Source organism: Python bivittatus, unplaced genomic scaffold (assembly GCF_059951505.1).
Source record: "Python bivittatus isolate LINGU-HERP-01145 unplaced genomic scaffold, Pbiv_v1 ctg000850_np1212, whole genome shotgun sequence".
Lineage (NCBI taxonomy): Eukaryota > Metazoa > Chordata > Lepidosauria > Squamata > Pythonidae > Python > Python bivittatus.
The window spans coordinates 13,551,958-13,578,083 of NW_028277112.1; the positions used below are offsets into that span (position 1 = coordinate 13,551,958).

At 35.7% G+C, this 26,126-nt stretch overlaps 1 protein-coding gene across 5 annotated transcripts in view; it reads right to left on the reverse strand.

Annotated features, from left to right (window-relative positions):
• The window catches only part of ARB2A (ARB2 cotranscriptional regulator A), a 278,187-nt gene that overhangs the window by 230,301 nt on the left and 21,760 nt on the right, over window positions 1-26,126 (reverse strand). For 4 of the 5 annotated variants that reach the window (XM_088130004.1, XM_088130005.1, XM_088130001.1 and 1 more), the window contains exons 4-6: window positions 18,481-18,581; window positions 7,401-7,466; window positions 2,076-2,267 (exon numbers count right to left, since the gene is read on the reverse strand). In XM_088130004.1, the coding sequence (XP_087986130.1) occupies window positions 2,076-2,267; window positions 7,401-7,466; window positions 18,481-18,581 (359 nt within the window). The remainder of the gene's footprint in view (window positions 1-2,075; window positions 2,268-7,400; window positions 7,467-18,480; window positions 18,582-26,126) is intronic. The other variant, XM_088130002.1, reaches the window with a different exon arrangement.

The window sequence follows — 26,126 nt, forward strand, 5'->3', positions numbered from 1 at the left end:
AAGATTCTGATTCATACTGGTCTTTTAGCTAGTTTGCTTTATTTCATTATGCATTAAAGACATACATTTGATTATTTAAAAAAGGAATCTTGAGGTCACTTGACATCAAGCAGAGTAGGAAGGCAGACTGTGTGAATTCCATCTGCATCTTACTACAGAGGTTTTCAAACTTTTTCAGACCATGGCACCTGTTCGTTATTTTTTTTTTCTTGGAACCCCTGATAAAGAGGGGTAGTGCTTCTGAATGTCAGCTGACAATCCCTGCCCTTCTGCTATACCTTAGTGACTAAAATCTCCACAAGGGACTAAAATAAAACTCTCCCAAGGGAGTAAGGGGAAAAAAAGCCTTAATCCCTTGCAGAGTTGGGTGTTGTTTCTCCTTAGACTCTTGCAGAGTATCTCCCCACCCCCACCCCCATCCCATGGAACCCATTCAAGTCCTCACAGAATCCTGGGGTTCCATGGAATCCAGTCCAAATACCCCATCCTACTATATGGGTACAGTGACTGATGCAACTATTCTTATTAGGTTTAGGTTCTGGAATTTTCATTCCTTGTCAAATTGTCCTTGTGGCATAGTTACTGTTCCTGAAGGAATATTTTATACACCCACTCCTCATTTAGCAACCAAGTTCTGTTCCAATATGGTTGCTAAGTGAACACGTGGCTCTGAGAGAGAAAGAGAGAAAGAAAGAGACAGACAGACACTGTGAAGATCACTGGTTGCTGCTGTCTTATTCAGATAAAGTTCTCTCATACAGCTACACCAGCATTATTCCCACTCTGGTGTGCACTGTTGTCAGGTGCACGAAATTTGGTCGTAAATGCATGCATTGGTCAGAAAATGAATTTTTTATTACCATTGTATTTGCAAGTGGTCACTAACTGAGGTAGTCACTATACGTGGAGTGGGTGTAGTTTTATTTTACTATCCCTAATCTTTTATCTTGGCACATACTGAATCTGATCTTATCTTCATGCCTCTTATGATCTCAACCATTATTTTTTCTGAGCGATTTGAGTTGAATTGAGTCAGTGTGGGTTGATTTTTTGTAGACCCTACTAATTAGCTATTGTTATTTCTTGATGAGGAAAGGTATTGCATTGTCTTGTTATTTTTCTGTTGTGAATGTTGTTGCTGGATTTTGTCAATACAAGTGTTGCATGGGAGAGGTTTTTAGAAAATTCAAGAAAATTAAGTTTTATTACTGATTTATCAGAAACTTAATAGCCACTAATCAGAAAATCCCTATTACAGGGCATTATAAACTCAATCACAGAATTAGTCCTACATAAATAAATAAGAACATATCACTATAAAATACTGCAATGCACATTTAGTACTAAGCATCTGACAGTCTACTTGGTTTTGATAGGCTCACTTGTATACTTTACAGAAACATACTCTACTTAAATCCATTTCTTTATCAAACCATAGGAGCTTAAGTGCTTTCTAAGATCAACTTTTTATAATAAAAGGCAGATGAAATCTGTATTTGAGATGGAAATAAGTTAAACCTTTTAAGCCAGTAAAATGAAATTAAAAAAAAAAAGTTTAACAAATCATTATATTAATTTCTCTGTTTTAAACCATATATGTAACAATGAATTTCAATATAACATTTAAAGATCCTGAAACAAAATAGAAATTGAATACATGGTTTGAAAATAAAACAAATATACATTTGACATACATTAAGCTTAATGTATACACCAAGAATTGTGAACACTAATCCAAAAAAGAAAAAAAAGTCCATCAAAAAAGAGGTGCCCCTGAACCCTTAGAGCCTTTTATGGTTACCCAAAAGCTTTATATGCAGTTCCCAGAAACCTCTAAAAGTTGTTACTAAATTTAAATCTGTAATATAAGTGGTAGATATGTAACTGGATAACAACCATATTAATTATATTAAATTGGAATTAAATTTAAATTCAAAACAACCAGGTTTAATTTCTGTCCTGACCCTGTCTACCATTTTGGGAAGACTGGCCTCCAATATAGTATTGGAGTACCATCCAAGCAGTTTGGGATCAGCTGTGCACCTCTGTTTTAGGAAAACCCATAATTATCTTACCTGTATAGCTCTTTTAATATAAGGAATCTGAGTGCCACTGTCCAGATCTTCATTTATAATAAGTCTTCTTGCCCACTGTCCTGCTCTGACAACACCACTGCCTTGAATTAAAATCATCAGTTTGTCAGGATTTGTCATTGCATCCTCACTCATAAAGATAAAACTCCTAGGTTCAGTCTCTTCTGCATCTACCTAAAATTAGAACCAAACATTTAGTGACTATACACAATTGCATAGGTCACATAACAAAAAGTTACTTGAAGAAAACAATGATTACAAATCAGCAGTTCAGATACTATTTATGACTGATAACTAAAAAACAAATCTCTAACCAACACAGCCTTACCAAAAAGGGAAAAAAGAGAACATACTGTCCTCAGTAGTCCAACCAAACAGCAGACCAAACCTATCATTTCCCATACATCATTATCAGTAGGTATCTTTTTATTTGACTGTTTGATTTGTATATTATCCTTCGTCCAAAGAATTCAGAATGGTATTTTTGAGGTAACTTAGATTGAGAGAATGGGTAGGTTCACAGATCATACTAAGCCATAAACCATAGTTTAGCAAAATGTAATAGTAGTGGTCACGTGGTATGCTAAACCATTTATTAAAAATATAGTAACCATTTATTAGAAATATATAGCAACAGCTGAATTTTACCAGTTTCACTTCTTCCAAATAGGCAAATCTCACAATGACCTCCCATACTACAGAAACTGAACATGGGTGGAAGAAACAGAAGAGTGTCCTTCCCTTGGCAACAAGACCAAGATCTGGAATGGACAACTTAATATCACAGGAAACCTGGAATCTCTGCTGTTATAATCTCTTTCAAACAACAGTTAGGGATTCAGACACATACCAACATCTTTTAATTCTTTATCTGACTTAAATATTAAACTTAATCGTTCAGCTGAAAAGAGGCAAAGCCCTGAGTCAGGGTGGGGAATCTCATTTCTCCAGAAATGCTAAAACTAAATCCTTAATGGTGGGCCTCTATCTTGGCACCCCTATTTACCTACACTGATAATTTGCTGCAGATTCCCAAGGAATGGATTAACTCTTTAGTAGTTCCAATCTATAAAGGGCAGTAAAACCAACCCAGCTCATTACCATCCAAACAACCTCCTGTGCATAATTAATGAATCTCTACAGTATTACAAGTTAGCTGACTGGATGAACCAAGAAAGAATATTAGCTGTGGAACAAGCCAGCTTTAGATCAGGTTTTGCAATAGTGGATCAATGTATTACATTAAATTAGATACATAATGAACAATGTTACTCCCTCTTGGGAAGGTGATGGAGGAAGAATGCTTTTGTGATGTTTCTTTCCACAGCTACAACAATCAAGCAGCTGGCAGTTGGCTGGTTTTAAAAAGCTGTTACTTTCAAAGAAATCTTGTCTTTCGCTTGTAAAAATTTTTCCAAGATCATTTTACTACATCTTAGGGGATTATGAGCTGATCTCTCTCTCTCATTTTCTGCAGATAATTAGGACTCATTTTTATAGCTTTATATACAATTAATAACAAAAAATCCAATTAGAGAACACACTGTAAAATTATAAGGAAAAATGTTTATTATAAAGACCCATGCATTATAAGATGTTTAGTTAATCTATCTAAAAACAAATTAGTCAAATATCTACCAAGGTTTAGAATCAGCCTTTACAACTTTGATCTTAATTACATTTGGAAACATTCCTTCAAGCCAATTTGTCTTCAGACTGCTGTAATTCATTAAATGAAGCTTTCACTAAATAGCCATAAAAAGGTCATAGTAGTACACAATCATACTTTATTGACAAACCAAACTAGTGTACCACAGCAATGAGAGTGTCCCTAGCAATTTATATTTTCATGATATAAATCTCCCTATTGTTCTTTTAAATGATCGTTACAGTATATACAGATTGTTATGATCATGATTTCACTTTAAAAAACATGTTAGTATTATTGTTCATACAGAATACAAACCTCACACTACTACGTAACTGGAATGACAACATTCTTTCAATTTCATTTTATTTATGGATGTATATTTTCAATGGACTTCCAGAGTTTTTTTTTAACACACAACATTCTCTGTAACTCAAAAGCATGAAAATAAAATTATCTTACTATTATAAGACATACTATTCTGATCATCAGCAATATAGTAATTTAATATGTTCTCCCTAATCCTTAGTTTTTTTTAATAAAGTGCAATAGAACCAACTCTACAATCTTCATTAGAAAATAAGTTCCAGAATATCATAAGTTCTTGAACGTGGGAAACATTATAATCTAACATTCATTAAAAGGACTGTTCCAATGAAGTTCATGTACTGAAAAAGATTTTCCTTTAAATATTACTTACTGTTTCAAAAGGATAAAGCTAGCACTTTGAATAGTAGCTGAAGCATTATATGTTAGTAATAGCTTACTTGTTTTAAAAGATAAATTTTCTTCTCCTAGGAAACAGGCCATACAGCAGAAGTTGGCATCATATGGGCTTTCTGCACCATTCTTAATTTCTTTGGGGTATGACCAAGCCATGCAACTGCTTACCCAAAGAATAAAAGACATGGAGTTCCAGACTAAAGTTAATAGGTTGCCCCAACATGGCAGAAATTGGATAAACAGCAGCAGTTGGGAACCAGCAAAATATTTACAGAACCTAACTTTCCCCAGGCTGAGGATAGCATTTTTCAAAGCCAGACATAATATCTCACCATCCACATTGCTGCAAGGCAGACACCCAAAACTCCATTAACCAAGCACACCTGGAGATTGAATCCATTTCTCATGTATTATTACATTGTAAATTCTACAGGGATATTAGAACTACTTATATTTTGTCCCTAATATGTAAATTCCTAGGAAGGCCAGACAATTTCTATGTGAATCAACTTCTAGAAGATTTGAAACCCTTCATTACTTCTTCAGTAGTAAATTCTGCATTACCACAATGAAAATAAGGCATAACTGGTCTTAGGAATAATCACTTCTGTTTTATTCAGATTTTATAGATTCTGCAACTGTGTTTGTTATTTTGTTTTATATTTTGTGCATTTTACTCCATAGACTGTAGTATTTTAGACTTATACTTGCACAGTTTATGAACACATTTCATTACAGTAGCTTATGCTATACTTTGTAACAGATATTCCTTGTTACGTTGATACTTTATCTCATCCATTTAATTTGATTTTCATGTTGTATATTTTATAAATTTTGCTGGTCACTGACTGAATAAATATTACTGTGTGTGCACTTACTTCTGGTAATAAGTGTCCCAAAAACTGTCAATGAATGATTGAGAATAAATTAGAGAACAAAATGGTGGATGAAGGAAGTATCAGTTAAAAAATATACTTGACAGTGGGGGTTAGAGGATAGAGAAACTATCACAGATTGTAATCATTACTATTTCATTCAACTGTTTGATCTATTTTGAGTTATTGAGATGTTCTATAAGTAAATTAACATTTCACTTTTTAATCAATGATGTGTCAGTGTGGGTGTCTTCAAAAGTGAGTGTACTTCATCCTGGTTTGGAGGAAAAAGGCAAGGTTTCAAAGAACAGAGTCCTACTCTTCTGGGAAGCAATGGGAAAATCTAGAACCAGTGACTTAGAAATCTAGAACCAGTGATTTAGAAATATCTAAATAAGTCACATCTCTTTTTCCAATGTTTATTTAACTAAACTAAAAAATGAAAAAAATAATGTATGGGTTCACCAAAACCTGGTGGTGAACATGGAGTAAAAACAAATGCTATTAATTCCTTAAAATAATTTTAGATATTATGCTTCATTTTTTAGGAGTGACCTTTATTCAGATCAGCCAACCTTTCACAATGTTTACTGTAGGTACCAGCATAACACTCTTAAGTGATTAGATACTTAGGTACACAGTATATGCATTTTTACAGTATTATTAAAGGAGAGCAGATAATTTCGTTAAAATTAAATACTTTTCTAATACTGCCTTCTTGAAATAGTTTTCAAGAAGGCCTACTTTGGGTATATCTGTTTTAACTTCTCATGATCAATATAAGTACCTTGTCTTAAATCACCTTGATACATGGTAAAAATCAAGTAACCTATAAAAATATCAGTGTAGCTGGGCTCTGATTAACAGTTCATTAAATATATTATTATTTTTGAACCCTTAGGCCAATATCTCTAATTTGCTACAAGATGTGTAATTCCGGTGTGATGACAGAGCATCTGGGATGATTTGGTTACAGATAATGGATCTGAATAAATACTATATAAACATACAATTACAAAAAATCCTTTCTTGAGATCAGTGGAAAACTGCATGGCACCTACAATAAAGAAAAATTATAAAAAGATCAGCAATGTGCTCAGTCATCAAGCCTATTGTCTTTGCCTTTAAAAAATCCTTTCCTTTTCTGCCATAAGATTTGCAGCAGCATGAGTATCCATCATGAAACTTCACCTATCTTAGAAAAGTGAGATAATCAACTGATCTCAAAGGCAAATGATCGTGTTGATCACAGAAAAACAGATACACATTTGGGAGAATTGCAGCATCAGCATATTTTCTAATCTCAACAGTTAATGAAGAATATCCATTGTGGATTTTTATGGCATAGCATCATTAATTTTACTTCATTCTATAACTGAAGACTATATCTGCTCTCAGAATTCTTTAATTTTAAGCACATACAACATATTTGGAGCACTGCTGGGTTGTAAATCTCAGCAATTAGTTGAGATGGGTCTAGCAAACGTGAAATATGCCCAACACTTGATGTGAATAGAGACTTAATCTGGAGACCTATCTGTACAATAGATACACATTACACCCTGTACACTTAACATCTGGAATAAAAAATTTAATCCTGAAGTCATTCTTCAGAATGAAATATGGCTTGGATTACATGCACACATATAAATTCACAGTCTGCTTAATTTCTATTATGTTCCATCCTTTTCCAAACTAAAATAAAATGAAGCAGCAACTGGAAACATCATCCATACAACTCTAAATATCCTATGATTTATTTAAATTGCACAAGGTAGTATAGGTGGTGTTATACTCCCACCACTATCCAGAGCAACTCTTTATTTGTTAAGCTGACAAAATAAAGGACTTATGTCACCCAGTAAGATTCATAATTGAAGAAAAATTCAAATCTAGGTTTAGTTCTTTAACATGAGCAATAATAGAATTTCTGAACTGTCATTGTTCAGAAATGGGATTTTACAAGCCCTCACAAAGAAAGTTATAACAAAAAATTATTTCCTCAGACTGATTTCTACATCTTAATGTACTTTAAGAAAAATCTGTGTACATTTAACTTACTGGGACATATACTTTTTTCAAATGGCACTCTTCTTCCAATAATTCATATACATATCTAGTGATGATCTACAAGAGAAAAAAGTTGTACAATATTCACAAATAGCTTTTTTTTTTGTAAAAAAAAATTAGCAAATGATTTATCAAGCCACTGTTTAGAAGAATACAATACATTCTGCAAAGTACATTATTTTTTTTTAAAAAAAACTTCTAGTTAAGAAACAAAAACTCCTGCCTTGTTGCCCCAATATATTTGTCCAGAAATGTAATATACTGTATGATCTAGGATTTTGATTCCTACTGCTATATGAATAATTTAGCTAAAAATTAAGGATAAAAAACATATCTATTTCATGCATAGTCATCTTTAACCCAGGCAGCCACTGTTATACTTCATCTGCAAGATATACTAGTCCTGCCTCAGGCATAAAAGCAGCTGGGTGACTTTGGGCCAGTCACTGTCTCTTAGCTCAGGGAAGAAGGCAAGGGCAAACCACTTCTGAAAATGTTGCCAAAAAAACTGTAGGGATTGTCCATTTAGTCTTCAGAGTCAAGGCTGACTGAGAAGCACAAAAAGAAAACCATAACCCTAGAACAGAAGAGGAAAAAAAAAATCCAGAATAACAATATATGTAAATAAGAATATCTACAACATTCACATTTGAAATTTCGAACAGACACAACCCAAAAGCCTCTGTGTTGTAAGATACTAAACTTAACCATTTAAACAGCTTCTACAGAAAATAATAGTGGAAAAATATTATATGTTGGTTTTTAAAAAATCTGTTAAAAATTTTTTTGAATCCCTTTCACGTTCAAGTGCAGAAGAAATTTTAACTAAACATGCTTCCAAGAAGTTATTTTGTCCCAAACACAGAGTTCACTCATCTTTTCAATTGCTAAACCAAAGCAGTTTAATGTTTAAAATGTTAACATGAATTAGGGCTTCTGCCAGAAGCAGCACACTTTGTATCACAACACAGTACAAACTATTTCTGATGCACTGTGATATAATTTTATAAAGCAAAATAAAAATAACTATTAATTTTATAACTGGCAGCAGAGTATAACTTTAAATATAGCTTTTGCCAAAATAATTATCTTTCAGAACTCTGTGAATAGCAGTGTCTGGTTTTGCTGAACCATCTTTTTTATTTAAGACATTTTTAGCATCTCTAATATAAAGGTGTTAATTAACAAAGTTGTAACACCTTTAAATTCCATTTTCTGATGCCTTGCTTACCGGCCACCAATACTCATACTGTTTTCAATTAATCCTCCAATATAACCAGAGAAGAGAATTCAATATGTTGTGCCTTTTGGTCTATGGTGGTTCAGCAACTAAATAAATACAATTTGTTGCGCTAATATTGGCAGCACAAAAAAATAATAAATTGAAATAGAATCACATCCAGGTTTTATATGTAATTGCATATACTGAAGCAAGTAAAAGTACTGAATGCGCATCATTGAAGTATAGCTTTATGAATTTCTTCTTTAATCCAAGTATAAGCTGACATAAATATTCAAATGATGTAGTCCAGTTAAAGGTAGCTCTTTGTGACTTTAATGAGATTATGTTGGTAAAAGGAATTATATTTTTCATATGTGCACAGTAGTAGTGATTTTTTTCTTACTTTACATTTTTTTATCTCAGATACTTCACAGTTACTAGGTTGTGATAACCAAATCCAACAGTATTTTGTTGATCCAGCAATTCACAATCCAAAGATATTTTTAAAAAAGCTTGGAAAATTGATAGAATTGATAATTATTTTTTAATCACTTCCTACTAAGCCTTCAAGTCTAGTATCCTTTTTAAAAGCCCACTAGATACTAAGTTTCAGGATGATACTGTCTGGAAATAACAACTAAACCAGCAGAAATATAAATACAAGCAGACCTCGGCTGTTACACTTTACAAACAAAATAAACATATTTCTACACATGTCAGAATGAAGAAGCACATTGCCCTCCAGCACATCTCAAGTAGCAAAGCTGATCTAAGATTTGATACGACTGGTACTATATGCTTGGGCTAAATAAACTCTCCTGTCTCTGAAGTGACAAATCTGCCAAGTAAATAAGGTATGCCACAGAACCTCCTAACACTCGGCTCTACCCTCTCTCTGATACCAGTGAGGGGAAAAAATCCAAATGTACACAGTAGCTAAATGAATGTTCAAAACTGTGGAGCAGAAAACAAAATCAGCAATGAAAATGTCTATGTATATCAAACAACTGATATTTGGAAAGAAACAGCCGACTGTTGACTGGCTGCTGCTGTTTGCAAGTTAATTGTGAGAAAGCAGGTTTTAGTTTCTCTGATATGTCTTCCCAGAAAATCAGGAGTCTGGGGCTTGACTCTTCTTTAATGGACATGCTACAATAGCTAAAGTTCAACCTACTGAGAATTTTTTCAAGTTTCCTTTTGTTGTTGTTAAAAACAATGGCCTTTTCCTGCTTCCAAAATCAGATTGCACTATTTATATTGTTTCTTGGTGGTAAGAAATTTTATTATCATATAATTTCCCTCTGGCTAGGCAGAACCATTTATAGAAGCACTCTTCCTCTTCTCAATTGCATTAGAACAAGGAGACAGCTAAAACTTAAAATGAAGGACTCCTCTCTACTCTTTTCTGGTTCTTATAAGCTGCTGCATGATGAAACCAGAATATCTTCCACAAAAAGTTTTTTTCCCCTTCTTACTTTTAAGGACAGAAGATTTTATTTAATTTGCTGTGAATGCAGCATTCATAAGTGTTTTGCTTTTATCCTTCCAAAGCTTAAAGTCTTTAAAATATCATATTTCCAAAATCACTTCCCAAAAGAAATGATTCCAGAGCAACAGACAAGTTAGTTTTTAAGCTACTTCAAAACTTCTTGTTACTGCTGAAGCAGATTACCAAAAGTACAGGTAGTCCTTGACTTACAATTCATTCAGTTTGAAGTTATGACAGTGCTGAAAAAATGGACTTACGACTGGTCCCTGAAATTACAGCCACTGCATGCCCCCGTGGTCACATGATCACAATGTGGGTGCTTGGCAGCTTGACTGCACTTATAACCGCAGGGGCACTTCAACTCCCCCATCTGCCTATCTCCCCCCATCTCTGCCCTTTTGGGCGCCCTGCACCCAGCCTTGTAGGGTTACAGCGCATTGCAAAGCTGCAGCCATCCCTGGAAGCCTCAGCTACCCCAGCCCACCCCAGCAAGCACCAGTAAACATTCATTTGCCCAGCTGCCTTCTCTCCTGGTCCCTGCACCGACCTTTCGCCTTTTGCACCCAGCCACTGCGGCCGAAGCAGAGGTGCCTTTTTTTTTTTGCTATCTCCTTTTCAGACCTGCAGCCACCATGCTATCCTGGGCAAACACTTCCTACATATGGCTCCTCAGCCCAGCCCAGCAGGGCGGTGCAAATAAGAATGTCCAGCCAACAGGAAAGTGCTGGGGGTTGGCTCAGCTTCTCTGCCACTTTCCATTATTATTATTGCTTTTACCAGCTTTCAATAATAATAACAACAACAATTATTATTATTATTATAGAGCACGTGAAGGAGACAGCAGGAGCAGCCAGACACTTCTGTTTTGGTCATGGCGGCTGGGTGCAAAAGGTGGAAGGTTGGTGCGGGGACCTGGGAAAGAGGGCAGCTGGGCAGAAAAATGCTTGCTGGCACTTGCTGAGGCAGCTGAAGCCTCCAGGGGTGGCTGCCGCTTCGCAGTGCACTGCAGCTCAGGGACTCTTTACAACCCCAGAGCTTTGGCACGCTAAGAAGCCCCTGAGCCACAGCTTAGCAAGCAGCCCCAGAGTTGCATGGTTCTGGGGCTGCTTGCTGCCCTGCAAGGCAGGGTGCAGAGCAACCAAAAGGGCAGAGATGGGCGGGAGATTGGTGGGTGTGGGGAGGCAGTCCCATATCTTACTGAGGCTCAGGGCTGGGAGGAACAAAGCCTGGAATGGCTTGGATTGGGGTAGTCCTCAGCTAATGACCGGTGGAATTCACTTAATGGCAGCAACGGGGAGTGCCAGGATTGCCATTGCTAAGCGATGTGGTCATGTAACATCTCGCTTTATGACTGCATCATTTAGCAATGGAAATTCTGGTCCCAATTGTGGTCGTAAGTCGAGGACTACCTGTATTGCAGCAGACACTATAAGCGGTGGTGAATCATCTTCAGACAGCATTTCCAACTGTACTGCATTATTTTAATATACACAAGATATAATACAGAATGACCTACAGAATTAGAAGGCTGCTATTAACAGATGAGACATGTTTATACATGAGACAATACAACAGAATATAAGCAGAAAATAAAGGTAGAGGGAATTCTTAAAGTCCAAGGTAAGATGTAATGCTTATCTCCAGTTCTATAACTTCTTTTGTCTTGCCACTACAAAGAAAAATGTTCTTGATTCATGATTGTTTAGTAACTTCCAAACAGGAAAACGGAGCCATTTTTCATATCACAATGTGTTCTTAGCCTGTATTTTATTATGCTCAGAGGAGATATTTCCTAAAAGTATTTCATAAATGGACAATTCCACTATAAATTCAAATAAATGTCCCTATATATGCCACCTTGCAAACAATTAAGGAAAATATTATGTATATGGCTTAATGTGAATAGGCTGATTTATATACTTTCAGTGTACTTTCCCAGTTTTTGCAGAATTTGACACAGTGTTCTGATACTATTTGTTATAGGTTGTTTTATGATTAAGAATTGTTCACTGGTGTTAGCAGTACAAAGAAACAGCCACAGTGAACAGTTTAAATTAATTGCACTGTAGCATTTAATTCACACCCTAAACAATAGTTAACTATGTTCTTTTTCAAATAAGCTTGCTTCATAAGCAAAACTTTGACAATAGTTTGCATTCTTACTATTTGTCAGGATTAAGACAAAACAAGTGCTAATATAAGGGGTAGCCAAAACTTCTGAAACCATCATAATTATGCTGGAGATGTGGGGTGGGGAGAAGCGTGTGACTTATTTTCATATTGATACTGCCAAGATGGTACTGTAGTCAGAGACACTGGCAAACTCCAGCATTCCCTGCAGTTTTATTATCTTGGCAACTGTTGGAATCACAAACAGGTAAAAATTTTGTTACCAGAAAGGATCTGTTCATTAATTGCTCAGATGGCACCACCACCTTGCCCATTGTGTTCCAGCTTCTTTTAGTACAACTGATAAAATTTGGCCATCTATTGTGAAATTTCTCAGATTTGCTATAAGGCGAATCTTCTCTATTAATGTCACTGAATAGGGCAAAAATAAGTCTCATATTATGTTCTTCCCAGATTATATTAAGTAAGTCCATCAAGATGAGAAGCCTGACTTTTGTGACAAGAATCTACAGTACTTTATCAGGTATCCAGCTTTCTCAGATTTTAGATAGTGATCCTTTCATAATTCTGAAACCATTCTTACTTAAGTTTCTGCTGAAATCTCTTCAAAGGATTAAAGCTTTCTATGTTTTGCTGTTGTACCTGCTATCAACTTTGGGCTCCCAAGTTGTTTGTTGTTAGCTTCAGTTGATTTATGTAAATGACCTTGGTCAGCAAGAAAAGGTAATGAAATTCTTGCAACTGTGATTATTTTTTCTGTCTGTATCTTCTCTCTACTCTCTCTCTCCTTTTCTCTTCATCTGAATTTGTTGAAGCTACCTTTTTAAACATTTAACAGACCTCCCCCCCATTACTTTTCCCTGTTCCTGATTCATACTAGCAGTAATTAGCTTGCTAAAGGATATATGGAATATTGGGGTATTATTTCATTTTTCATTTGTAATATTTTATTTCAGTTTTTCATTGGAAGTACTGAATGTTTGTTTTGGAGGGCCTGCATACTCAAAAATGTCATTTCTTTTCTGTTTTAAGATTAATTCATTTTATTATCTGCTGATTTATTTTATAGTATTTACAGCCTAACCCAATCCTAATGACAGTTTCTTTCCCAACATGGAATGTTAAGAGGTCAGGGCCTTAGTAAAGGCAAATGCTATCTAAATTTTAAAAATGGGAAGTGAAGTTGCTGTCATATGGTAAACCCATATTTTTCCAAGGAATATAGAAAACTTGGGTGGAGGGAGGTATACATACATATTTCCAAACATGCAATAAGTTTTCTGATGTTATTACATTTTCCAAGCTGAGGTCAAGGAAATCATTATTCATTCATTCATTCATTCATTCATTCATTCATTCATTCATTCATTCATTCATTCATTCCTGTATAGCTGCCCATTTCAACAAGTGATTCTTATGGTTCAAGATCCATATGTAACATAACTAAATGTATATAGTGCAACTATAAACTCTTTAGAATGTACACACTGAGTTTATATAATAAGAATAGGTCATATAATAATTGGGGAGTATTTGAATCAAACCTTAGATCCCTTTTTTAGTAATACTCTCCTCCATTATATTCCAAGATTCCTAATTTTATATAACAGAGATTTGGATGGCCCTGCACCTGCTCCATAAGCCTTGAAGACCTGAATAGCCCTCCAGGCACAGAGTCAAGGCACTGAATGAACCTGTCTGCAAAAGTCAGAATATGAATTATTGGAAGTTGGCCTTGATTTCTGATGTTTTTTTTTTCTGTGCTGTTTTCTGTTTGTTTTGTTTTATTGTTGTTTTGCTGGTTCTGTTCTTGGTTTTCATCCAAGCTGCCTAGAGTCACAATCTGTGAATTAGACAGCCATATAAATTGATTAGATAAATTTTGCAAGATTATATATGCAAATATATTCTGGTAGGTATTTGGTATTCTATTAATTGTTCCCAATATGAATAGACTTCTCCTTTTCCATGCATAAAACTTTTCATTTAAGCTTATTGATATTTCATTATTTAGTATCCAACATTAAGCCATGTAACATAACTTACAATTATTTCAGACTATGCTCTTGTGATGTTAGTAACTTCAATTGACTAAGATTTTCATTAATTTTTAAGTATACAATTGTTGTACAATAATGATTTTATTAAACTGAGGGAACAATAGAATTTTTCCATATCAAAAAAGGTTCTGTTTCATCACTATATTGATATAGGAAACAACAAAAGCATTTATTGTGATCATACAGTATGCATACACTTTTTGTGGAAAAAAGCAACAATTAGATAAAATTTTATAGTGGTAGATGTTAAAGAATTAACTCTTTATGTATGTCATATATCTCCTATCTCCAAATTAAGCAAGAAGTAATATTCAATTTTAACCTACGTGGGAAAATATACTTCAACTTTAGATCAATCAAGCAACAGTTTTTTAAAATGTTGTTCCAAATTATGCAGTTCAGATCTCTTATCAACAGATGAGATTCATTTTCTACAGCTATCCTAGGACCACATACCAATCTTACTCTACAGTACCTCTTTCTCTTTAACAAACTGTTTCTACAATTAGATTTATGAAAGTTGAAAATTCTCCTGGCCCTGGTAGTTTTTTAGTTCTCCAGCATAAGGCAGGCTGGGTTTTAATCTTCTATTGGAGATATAAACTGAAGCTTTTTCAAATAGACTCCTATCACTTAATTGTGAAACATGCGTTACTTTTCATCCAGTATTTGAACCAATTATACACCTATTTCTTTGATAAATACAAATGCTTAGCTATTAACAGCATCTTCTGCTTGTAGAATGAAATGTGCTTCAATAACTGTTTTGCATTCTGAACTCATGCTGAATTTATATATAATCATCAAAGTTATGGTTATATTGGGTTTGACATAATTGCTTAACTCAAAACAGGCAGAATCCAGAAGCTCTTACTTCACTGGATATTAAGAAAGCTTTCTATATGACTTCTTGGAGATGTTCAAACTGAGTGAAAGTTGATATGAATTTCCTCAAAGTTTTAAAGCTTAGATTGAATTATTTTACTTAATCCTTAAATCAAGTATTATTACTATGTGTTATCATTTTAGTTAAAATTATGCTATAATCATTTCAAATATGCACTCTCTCCTTTTCATTTCAATTTGCCATCAAAATCTCTGCTTATGTTATTAGAACTTCTGAAAATATTATAAGGATCATAGTAGGAGAACAGAGTGTAAGATTCTGTTATATGCAGATGATATGTTTCCTATGACAATGAAAATGTCCATTCCTAATTTTATATTGCTAACACAATTTGGGACTCCCATCTGATTAGTTCATAAAATTGGAACAAATCAGATGAGATATCATTGGTTCTCAGTAATAATTTCAGCATGCATAGGGACAGGGAGGTTAGGTTGCGTTCCAGCTCCTTTATTTATTTATTCCCAGGTTTTCTCTGCCACTTTGCTCTAAAATAGCAGTTATCCCAATATAAGAATTCCCAGAAATCTTTCTTAACTAATAAATTTGATGTTTTATCTTTGATTTGCATCAAAACTGGGAGTAAAGATTTGGGGGTAAAATAAATGTGATCAACAAGCATTTAATTCTGAGATTGACTTATAAGATATTAAATACTTCCTCTGGTAGGAGCATCCCTTAATATTTTCACTGTTTGAATTACAACTGCCTGTTGGGAATGTGGATTTTATTTTCTGTACTTTTAACAATATATTATTTTCAGCTTTAAAACAGGGCATAATGTCAAATAATGCAAGAACTTTACAAGACCTCTGAATAGCCTAATTCAAATACTTTTCTCTCCCCCGCCTGCCCTTATTTTTCATTCCCCCAATTCTACAACTAGTTCTGTACCATCTGCAGCCAGATGCCTCTGCTCCCAGGCAGTCCTAAAGCTATGTAGGCTTCAGCTGCTGCTGCTACAGCAATAGTGCCTTATTTAAATTGTTAATTTTTTAGCATGCTACTAAATTATGCTGAATAATCTATAACATAGTTTGAAACCTGTAGCTTGAAAATCTTTCAGCTCATTTGCATCCTAATATATTGCTAAGATATAAACAAGAGTCACAGCCAATGCCGTGGGAAGTTCAGGGCAAGAGATTTGCTATAAACAATAAATTGGTCAAAGCATGCCACAAGAATCTTTTAGAAAGTTAAGTATTAAGTATTTTGAATAAAAGTGATGCTGTCCATTCTCCTGAAAAAGATAACTCCATCTGTTCATTCTTGGCACTTTTCCTAATAGGAGGAGAAAAACACTATATTTTCAAAAATTAATGCTTCTATTACATTTTTTAAATCACATTTATGCTTTAATTGATGGATTATGTTCATCCATCCTTTATTTCTTCCCTCCCTAAATATAGTTACGATTCAATTTAATATTTCTTAGCATCTCGGCTAACAGACTTTTATGGAAACTACAATGAGATAGCATATCCTATTAAGTTTTAGCTGTACCACAGCAAGACAAGAGCCAACTTTTTTTCACTATATTTATAGTCTTCATATTAATGTTCAAATAAGGTACATTTTCAGCTTTATTTGAAACTTTATTCCAGTTAAAAATAGGGCTGTGTGTTTTTCTTTGAGGGGCACTTTATACATCTTTTGGAACCTGCTGCCTGAAGGAGGCTCATTATTCCTCCCATTACTTCTTGCTGAGCTTGCTGTCTGACGGCTCCAAGTGGCATTCCCTCTTGGAGGCCTGGCATAGCTTCTTCAAGTGCCTTCCTACTTGACTGACCACACGGACACATGCACAGATGATCTTTCTGCTGTACTAAACTGATGACGAGGCTCATTATTTCTCCCATACTTTCAATGCCAGCACAAAAGAAAAGGTAACACGACCTTTTAATTTTAATTAATTAAATTCAGTATCAGACCTGTTTCTTTAATATGGATGCATATTGCCATAGCTCAGTCTGTCATTCCTCTAAACAATGAATAAGAGACTGACCAACATCTAGCTATGCTAGAGCTGAGTCTCTCTTGCATCATCCATTACAGCTAGTTCTCACTTAATGACCATTCATTCAGCGACCAGATGAATTTATGATGGCACTGAACGAGAGGGATTTATGACAAGTCCTTGTAGTTGAGGCTCTCGCAGCATCCGTACAGTCACATGATCATGATTCGGGCACTTGGCAACTGGTTCGCAATTACAACATTGCCATATCCCCTAGTCACATGGTCACCATTTGCAACCTTCTTGGCCAGCTTTCTACAAGCAAAGTCAATGGGGAAGCTGGCAGGAGGTCACAAATGGCAACTATATGACATCTCGCTTAACGTCCCACAGTGATTCACTTAAACAACAGCAACCAGAAGTGCCAGAATTTCTCTTGCTAAGTGGCATGGTCACATGACATCACGCTTTATGACTACGTTGCTTGGCAACATAAATTCCAGTCCTGATTACCGTTGCTAAGTGAGGACTACCTGTACACAAGACAAAACGTGATGATCACAGTAATGAAAAAGCTTAAAGGTCAATATATAAATGATAGGGATTTTTTAAACTGTAAGTTAATATCACCAAGATCTAGACATTTTCTTGTATGAATGCTGGTTTTAAAAAAGTTAATAACTTTTTAAGAATCAGATTTTTATAAGTGAAATATTTAAATGACAAAGGAAACTGCATGTTACTCAAGATGTATCAACATTTACATGAGAAAACAAAATGAAAATAGAATCTAAAATATTATTTACCAAGAGTCACTGGTCTGAGATGGGCAGCTATATAAATTGAATGAATGAATGAATGAATAAATAAGTAAATAAACTTGATATTTGTTTGATACTGATAAAATGGTAATGTGCTTCCTCTAACGTGTTAAAAATCAATACAAATTGGTTAAATGTGTTAAAAATCTACACAACAAATAAGTAAGTACAGATGGAACTGCCTCCTCATATTCATACCTGCACTTGCAACAAAAAGTTCTGACATAATAACTGCAAGATTTTATACAATACAGAGAACATGGCACTTTTTTGTTATAGTTAGGCATACACGCACCCCTCACAGAACAGTTAGTTTACCCTTAAAGCAGTGCAGATAATTTCCTAATAAGATTATTCCTTGCTCCCAAGACTATTCAGTTCTATGCTATTCTTACCATAATAAGCTCTTCTCCTTTATTTAGCCAAATACAAAATAAAACAGGCACACTGTATACATTACTATATTATTTGTGGATAATATATACCTCTCCAAGAGCTTCATAGCGCTTTTGGTTCCATCTATGCAAATCTTCTCGGTAGTTAAAAACAAATGGCTCTCCAGTTTTTATATGTCTTAACTGCCCTTCTATAAAGAAAAACAGTAGTGTTAGATTTAAAACACAAACTTTCAAAGTGATAATTCACTATAAAGACAAAATATTTCATGACACAAGCATACCCATTCTAAGTAGTTAGCTTATCTATATACTACTAAAACTCTTGTATCTGATAGTTTGCAACCTTCAACTGGGCAAAATGGTGCATCATAGGGCAACAATTTTTCATCCAGGGTACCTCAAATGGGCAAACTTACAGAATGTGTCCAAAATCCAGGACCCATTACTCCTGTGGGATTGAAATTTGGGAAAGTTGTTGCCACTTCAGTGCTGCTGCTACGCTGCCACAGTGAGCCACAGTCCGTGATCCTCCTTTCCAAAGCTTCCTGACAACTTCCCACAAGTCAGTGGGGAAGCCAGCAGGAACTCTAAACTCAGTTGTGGGAGTGTGGGCTGGTGGGGGAGACTTATGAGGGAGAGAGGGAGGGAGGGAAGGAGGAAGATTTCCAGTGCTCCCTGCCAGCTTCCCACAAGGAAAGTCAATGGGGAAGCTGGCAGGAAGTCAGAAGTTGCTCTTGCTCCCACTGCTTTTTTGCCCACCCATAGCCATTGTTGCTAGGCTGGCACAAAGAAAATGGAAATGGACCTTCATAGCAAGTTGCTCTCCTTACCGCTCAGCTGAATCAGCTTCAGTCTTCGCAACCTTCAGCTGCAGAAATGCCCAGTCCTTATGCCAGAAAAATTTGATGGGACACTGACCCAGTTTCCTGCATTTTTTGCTCAATGCAAATTTTACATGAATATCCGGACTAACAATATTCCTACAGATCGCTTCCATGTAGGATTAATAATTAGCTTGCTTTCCAGCTCTGCAGCCAGATGGGCAACTCCATTGTTTATACAACAGAGCCCCCTGCTGGACAGTTTTGATGAATTTAGCCAGCAGCTTCAAACTATGTATCCTGTAAAGACTCAGACTGCTAATCGACGATTAGAGAACTGAAGCAGGGTTGCTGGCCAGTAACCAAATACATTAGTGAATTCTGTCTTTTGGCCCAGGATTTGACATGGAATGATGCTGCCTTAGCGGATCAGTTCCAGGAAGGTCTGTCATCAGAAATACTAGATGAACTGACCCAGACTGAGTGCCCATAGACCCTGCAAGCTCTCATGCATTTATGTCTTTGTATTGACAGCCACCTGCAGCAACAGAAGGCAAGGATAGGCACCTACTCACACCAACTCAAAAACCTAGGGATTTTCCTACAGAGGAGCCCATGCAAGTGAGGGATGCTCAGCCTCATCTTACTCAGGCAGAAAAGGACAGATGCCAGCATGAGGTGATGTCCCTGTACTGTGGAGACCAGGGTCACCTAGTTGCCACATGCCCTTCTAAGAAGGCCAGACCTTCTCAGTCGGGAAACGGATATCCTGAATTGGTATGTCATAATTTACCCTGATGACATACTAGTTTTCTCCTCTCCAGTAGAGCACACACAGCAGGTTCAAACCATATTATAGCGTTTCCAAGAACAATTCCTCTATGCCAAGCTGAAGAAGTGTGAGTTTGAATGTACAACCATTGAGTTTTGGGGGCATCACACTTCCCCTACCAGCATCTCCATGGACCCAAGTAAGGTGGAAGAACTCAGACTTGGCAACCCTCATGTCATGCTACAGTTGTACAACAATTATTGGGGTTTGCCAATTATTACCGCATGTTCCTACCTTGGTTTTCTGAACTTACCGCACCCTTGACCAACTTGCTATGAAAAAGAACCACATTTACATGGGATGAGGCCATACAACAATCTTTTGAAACTCTTAAGAATGCATTTGCCTCAGAGCCCATCCTCTGGCATCTGGACTCCTCACAGCCATTCAAGATAGAAATGGATGCGGAGAGGCGGAGCTGGCATCGCGGCGGTACAGTGTGCGATCTGGAGCTCCCAAGATCGCAGCTGATATCTCCGATGCTGGACGGTCCCGAAGGACCTAAGCCGTCCCGTAGAGACGGCGACTAGATAGGGCACGTCCTGTTGATCCCAGGGATATCGCAAAATCTCTGGTTGATCCGGGAGAAGTCCCTGAAACCAGCGACGGAGCGGCAGCCATTGAGACTGCAAAAGCCGGGACAGCTCCAAACGGAAGAAGAAAGTGTGTCAACCAGGTGAGATGGACCTTTATTATTCAATTTTGCTTAGAGAACACCCTAAGTAATCCAAAGTGAATTTTTAAAAGTGAAGAAAAGTGGGACTAAGCGGCGAGATTAAGCCTTTGGGAAAATTCTTTTTAGTTATTTAACTTTCCCTTTTTATGGACTTGAATCTGGCAGAGCGTGGTTTATTTCATTTTTAAACTCAACTGGACTGGCTTTTCTGTTTGATATTCAATAATTTCTGATTTCAAGCATTAGGACTAAGATTTTTTTTTAGTGTTTTAAGAAGTATATTTCTTTTTCTCTTCTTTTCTCATTCTTTTTCTCTCCTCTCTCCCCGGCTGGGAAAGAGGAAAAGCGAAGCGAAAGCTAATGAAAGAAAGTAGCACTGCCACCTAGAGGCTTGGATATATATATATATATTGTTTTTTCTACTGTGACTTGTTTTACTCATACTCAAGGACTCTTAAAAAGATAGCGAAGTGCATCACAAACTGTTTATATAGGTGCCACCTGAATAACTATAAACAAGACAGCGGAGAGTGGATTCTGAAAATGTTTAAGGTGGAAAGCCTGATTTAGTCACAAGAGCCTTGGACATTTAGCGGCAGTAGCGTACTTCTTGCTAGAGCCTTGGGTTTTTTTTTTTGTTTTTTCCTTTTTTTTTTTTGCTCCTTTTTTTTTCTCTTCCTCTCTACCTTCTCTTCAGCTGGTTTTCTTTTTTTTTTTTTTAAAAAAAGAAATTTAGCTTTCTTTTCCTCTTCCTTTAGTTTTTTTTAACTGCATACTATTGGATTAAGGCGGACAAGTGCCTGAAGGTTTTTCCTTTTCCATTCCCTTTTATTTCCAGGTTTTTTTTTTATCTCCTTTCTATTGTTTTTCATTCTCATTTTGTGGAATAGTATCTGTGGTTCTTGCCTTGTTCTCTCCCTCTTTTCTTTTTTCTGCAGCTTTAAGCATCAAGATGAGCAAGAAAATAACAGCCCCAATCCCATCAACGTCAGTAGCTTCCTCTTCACCTCCTGGGAGACAACGTTCAATTCAGACAATGATACAATATGAAAAAGAGAAGGAAGTGACATTACAGGCAATTATGCAAGAAATTCAGAAGATTGGAAAGAGGACGGAGAATATTGAGCATAGAATTGAAAAGACAGATGAAAGTATACAACAGATGATGACAAAATATGAGGAGAGATTTAAGAAAATTGAAGATGAAGACATACAAAGAGATAAGAAAATTGGAGATATCGATACTCGACTGAGTGAAGTCAAAAAAGCCAGGAGTGACTTGCTAGGATGGGAAATTGATAAATCAGAATACTGTTTGAGATTTCAAAACATAGAGGAAGGAAAAGGTGAAAACCTTGCGGAAATAATGACAGAAATACTGGCAGAAGCATTGGAGATAACCACAGAGAAAATGTCAGATGGGATGGATGAAATCTTTTGTGTCTATACGAGATATGCAATGAGAAATAAACTACCAAGAGAGGAAAAGAAACATAACGCAGAAAAAGACTTTTAAACTACTGGAGGATGATCATAAAAAATTGGAAGAAGAGTTACAGAAATCCCCGCAAAAAAAAGATATTAAAGCTAAAATGGATCTAATTAAACATAAAATGGGATTAATGGAAAAGGAGGAACTGGCACAAAAAATTAGAAGTGCTAAACAGAATTACTTTGAAGATGCAAATAAACCAGGTAGATGGCTAGCCTATAAACTGAGAAAAGAGAGAGAATCAAAAAGGATTAATCAATTGATAAATGAAGAAGGACAGATCTGCTTTGGTAATGAGGACAAGAAAAAAATTATACAAGACTACTATGGAAAATTGTATTATCAAGAGAATGTACAAGAAGAAGAAGTAAGACAATATTTACAGAAAGCGAAATTGCCTCAGATACCTAAAGACATTGAAATAACGTTAGAGGGGAATATAACTATGATGGAATTAACAGAAGCTCTAAAAAGCAGAATGTCGGGAAAGCCCCGGGTCCAGATGGACTGCCAGTGGAATTTTACAAAACCTTCCAGGACATATTGAGCCTTCAACTATTGGAAGTTATGAATGAGGTTATGACAAAGAAGAGGATACCCCAAACATGGACTGAAGCATATATTACACTTATACCAAAGGAGGACACTGACCCACAACAGGTTAAAAATTATAGACCTATATCCTTATTAAATTCAGATTATAAAATTTTTGCTTCAATATTGGCAGAAGGACTAAAAAGATATTTGAATAACTTTATCCATGCTGATCAAAATGGATTTTTGCCAAAGAGACAAATTAAAGACAACATGAGAGTAATTCTCGACACATTGGAATACTATGAGGCACACCCTGAAAAGCAAATGGCCTTGGTATTCTTAGACGCACAAAAAGCCTTTGACAACGTGAATTGGCGATTTATGCTACTGCAATTGGAACAAATGGGCTTTGGTAGAAAATTTACCCAAGCCATTGAAACAATATATCATAAGCAGACTGCAAAAATCATGATAAATGGAGATTTAACAGAACAGATAGACATAACAAAAGGGACGAGACAAGGTTGTCCACTATCGCCCTTGTTGTTTGTCTTAACATTAGAAGTGTTGAACAGGAATATAAGAGAAGAGAAAGAAATAAAAGGAATGAAGATCAAAAAGGAAGAGTACAAATTGCAAGCCTTCGCAGATGACCTAGTATTTATACTAGAGGACCCATTGGAAACAGCACCTAAATTAATTGAAAAGATAGAAGAATATGGAAAAGTAGCAGGATTAAAAATAAACAAAGATAAAACAAAGATATTAACAAAGAATATGCTAGCAAGGCAAAAGAAAGAATTGGAAGAAGTCTTGGAAATACAGGTCACAAACAGGGTTAAATACCTAGGGATATATATTACACCAAGATGTAGTACATTGAAGGAGGATAATTATGTTAAACTTAAACGACAGATTGCAATAGATCTGACAAAATGGGAGAATTTACAATTATCAATGATTGGGAGAATATCCACTATTAAGATGAATATATTGCCTAGGATGTTATATCTATTCCAGACAATTCCAATTCGTTTAGGGAAAGAGTTTTTTGATGATTTAAATAAAATTGTATTGAAATACATCTGGCAGGGTAAAAAGGCAAGAATAAAGCCTAAATTACTACAAGATGCAAGAGTAAGAGGTGGGTTTGCCTTGCCTAACTGGGAATTATACTACTAGGCGACAAATCTGATGTGGGTAAAGGACTGGATAACTTTAAGAAATAATAGACTATTGACCTTAGAGGGACATGACCTGTTGTTGGGCTGGCATGCTTTCTTATGGTATAAGGGAACGAAAACACAGGGCTACTTTAGAAGGCACTATATTCGAGAGGCATTGTTTTTAAACTGGGAGAAGACAAGAAGACAATATTATTTAAAAGTTCCACGATGGATATCCACTATTGAAGCCTTTTCTTATTCAATAACATATAAAAAGGAACAAACAGTTAGATATACTGAGATATTGAATGAAAAGGGTGAACTTAAAACTATGCAAGCGTTGGAAGAACAAGGTATAAAAATGAACTGGTTCTCATATTTGCAAATACAATCTAGATTCGATAAAGATTTTAAAGCAGAAGGTATTTATGATGAGCTGACTGTTTTAGACAAAATTTTGATGGGTACTGATGAAAAGGTGATTAAAAAACTTTATGGACATTTACTAGAATTTAAGATGGAGGAAGAACAGGTTAAAGATACAATGATCGCATGGGGGAAAAATTTTGGATACGGAATTGATTTAGAGAAGTGGTAAAAATTATGGTCTCAAAACTATAAAATGACAATGTCAACTGCATATAAAGAAAACTTGTATAAGATGTTTTACAGGTGGCATTTACCTCCAGCAAGGATTGCGAGAATGTACAAGAACAAGTCTGATAAATGTTGGAAGTGTCATCAGAAGCCCGGTACATACTACCATATGTGGTGGACATGCCCAGAAGCTAAAAGATATTGGATTAAAATCCACACATGGTTGGAAAAAATGATAAAACAACATATAGACTTTAAACCAGAGACATTCCTATTAGGAATTATACCTGAAACATATAGTAAAGAACTGAAATATTTGTAAATGTTCTGACAGCGGCTAGAATTGTATTTGCTAAAAATTGGAAAAATGAAAAAGTACCTATGCAGGAGGAAGTCATTAAGAAAATTATGGAATGTGCAGAGATGAGTAAATTAACATTTGAAATTAGAGAGCAAGAAGATAAACAATTCTATATGATATGGGATTTGTTTTATCAATGGTTGGATGAAAAGATATAGTAATGTAATAGATCAGCAAATTATATAATAGAAACTTGACAAACTGATATAAATTATTATATATATATATATATATATATAATCAATGGATAAAAATGATATAAATCCTATTATGAAAGCTGGTGTTATAGACTAGTAACAAATGAATAATAATTGATAATTGATAAATATATAAATATGTGTTGGATAGATGACATGAGATTCTATATAAATGATGAGTGAAGATTATGAAAGGATGGCACAAATGATTGGTAACTGGCTGACACACGGTTTAAAATGGAAGATGGTTTTTTTTATGCTTTTTATGTTATTGTTTGTTTGTGTTTGTTGTAAAAAAAAAAAAATTAAAAAAAAAAGAAGAAGATAGAAATGGATGCTTTGGATATTGCTATTGGGACAGTATTACTTCAAGCACATCGGCAGTCAGTTATTTTGTTGCCATGTGCTTACTATTCCTGAAAGCTTGTGCCTATGGAGAGAAATTACACTATTTGTGACAAAGAGCTTCTGGCTATTAACGTCACTTTCAAGGTTTGGCGACACCACCTGGAAGTGGCCCACATCCTGTTGAAGTTCAAATTGACCACCAGAATCTGGAACACCTAAAGACCGCCAAAACTAAATCAGATTTAGTTTTCTCCTGGTTCAACTTCAAAATAACCTACATTCCAAGTAGGCATAACCAACAAGCAGATGCTCTCTCCCATAAACCAGAATACAGTTGCTTGGAGAATCGAGTACCACTATGACCTGTCATTCCTTTAGAAAAGTTTGCTGCCACCCAGGTTCCAGTAGACCTTGTCCAACAAATTTGGGAGCAGCTAAACCAGGATCCATACACTCAAGCATGTAGAGAAGATCTCCCACAGATACCTGAAGACCAACCCAATCCTTGGACTTGGAAAGAAGACCTGTTGTGCTTCCATGGATGCTACTATGTACCGGCAGGTTCAATGTGCAGCATAATCTTACAACTGTGCCATGACGGCCCCACAGTTGGCCACTTTGGTTTTTTTTAAGACCCTACATTTAATTTCAATGTGGTGGCACATTTGGAGTGATGTAAGTCAATATGTAGCATTCTGTCCCCCAT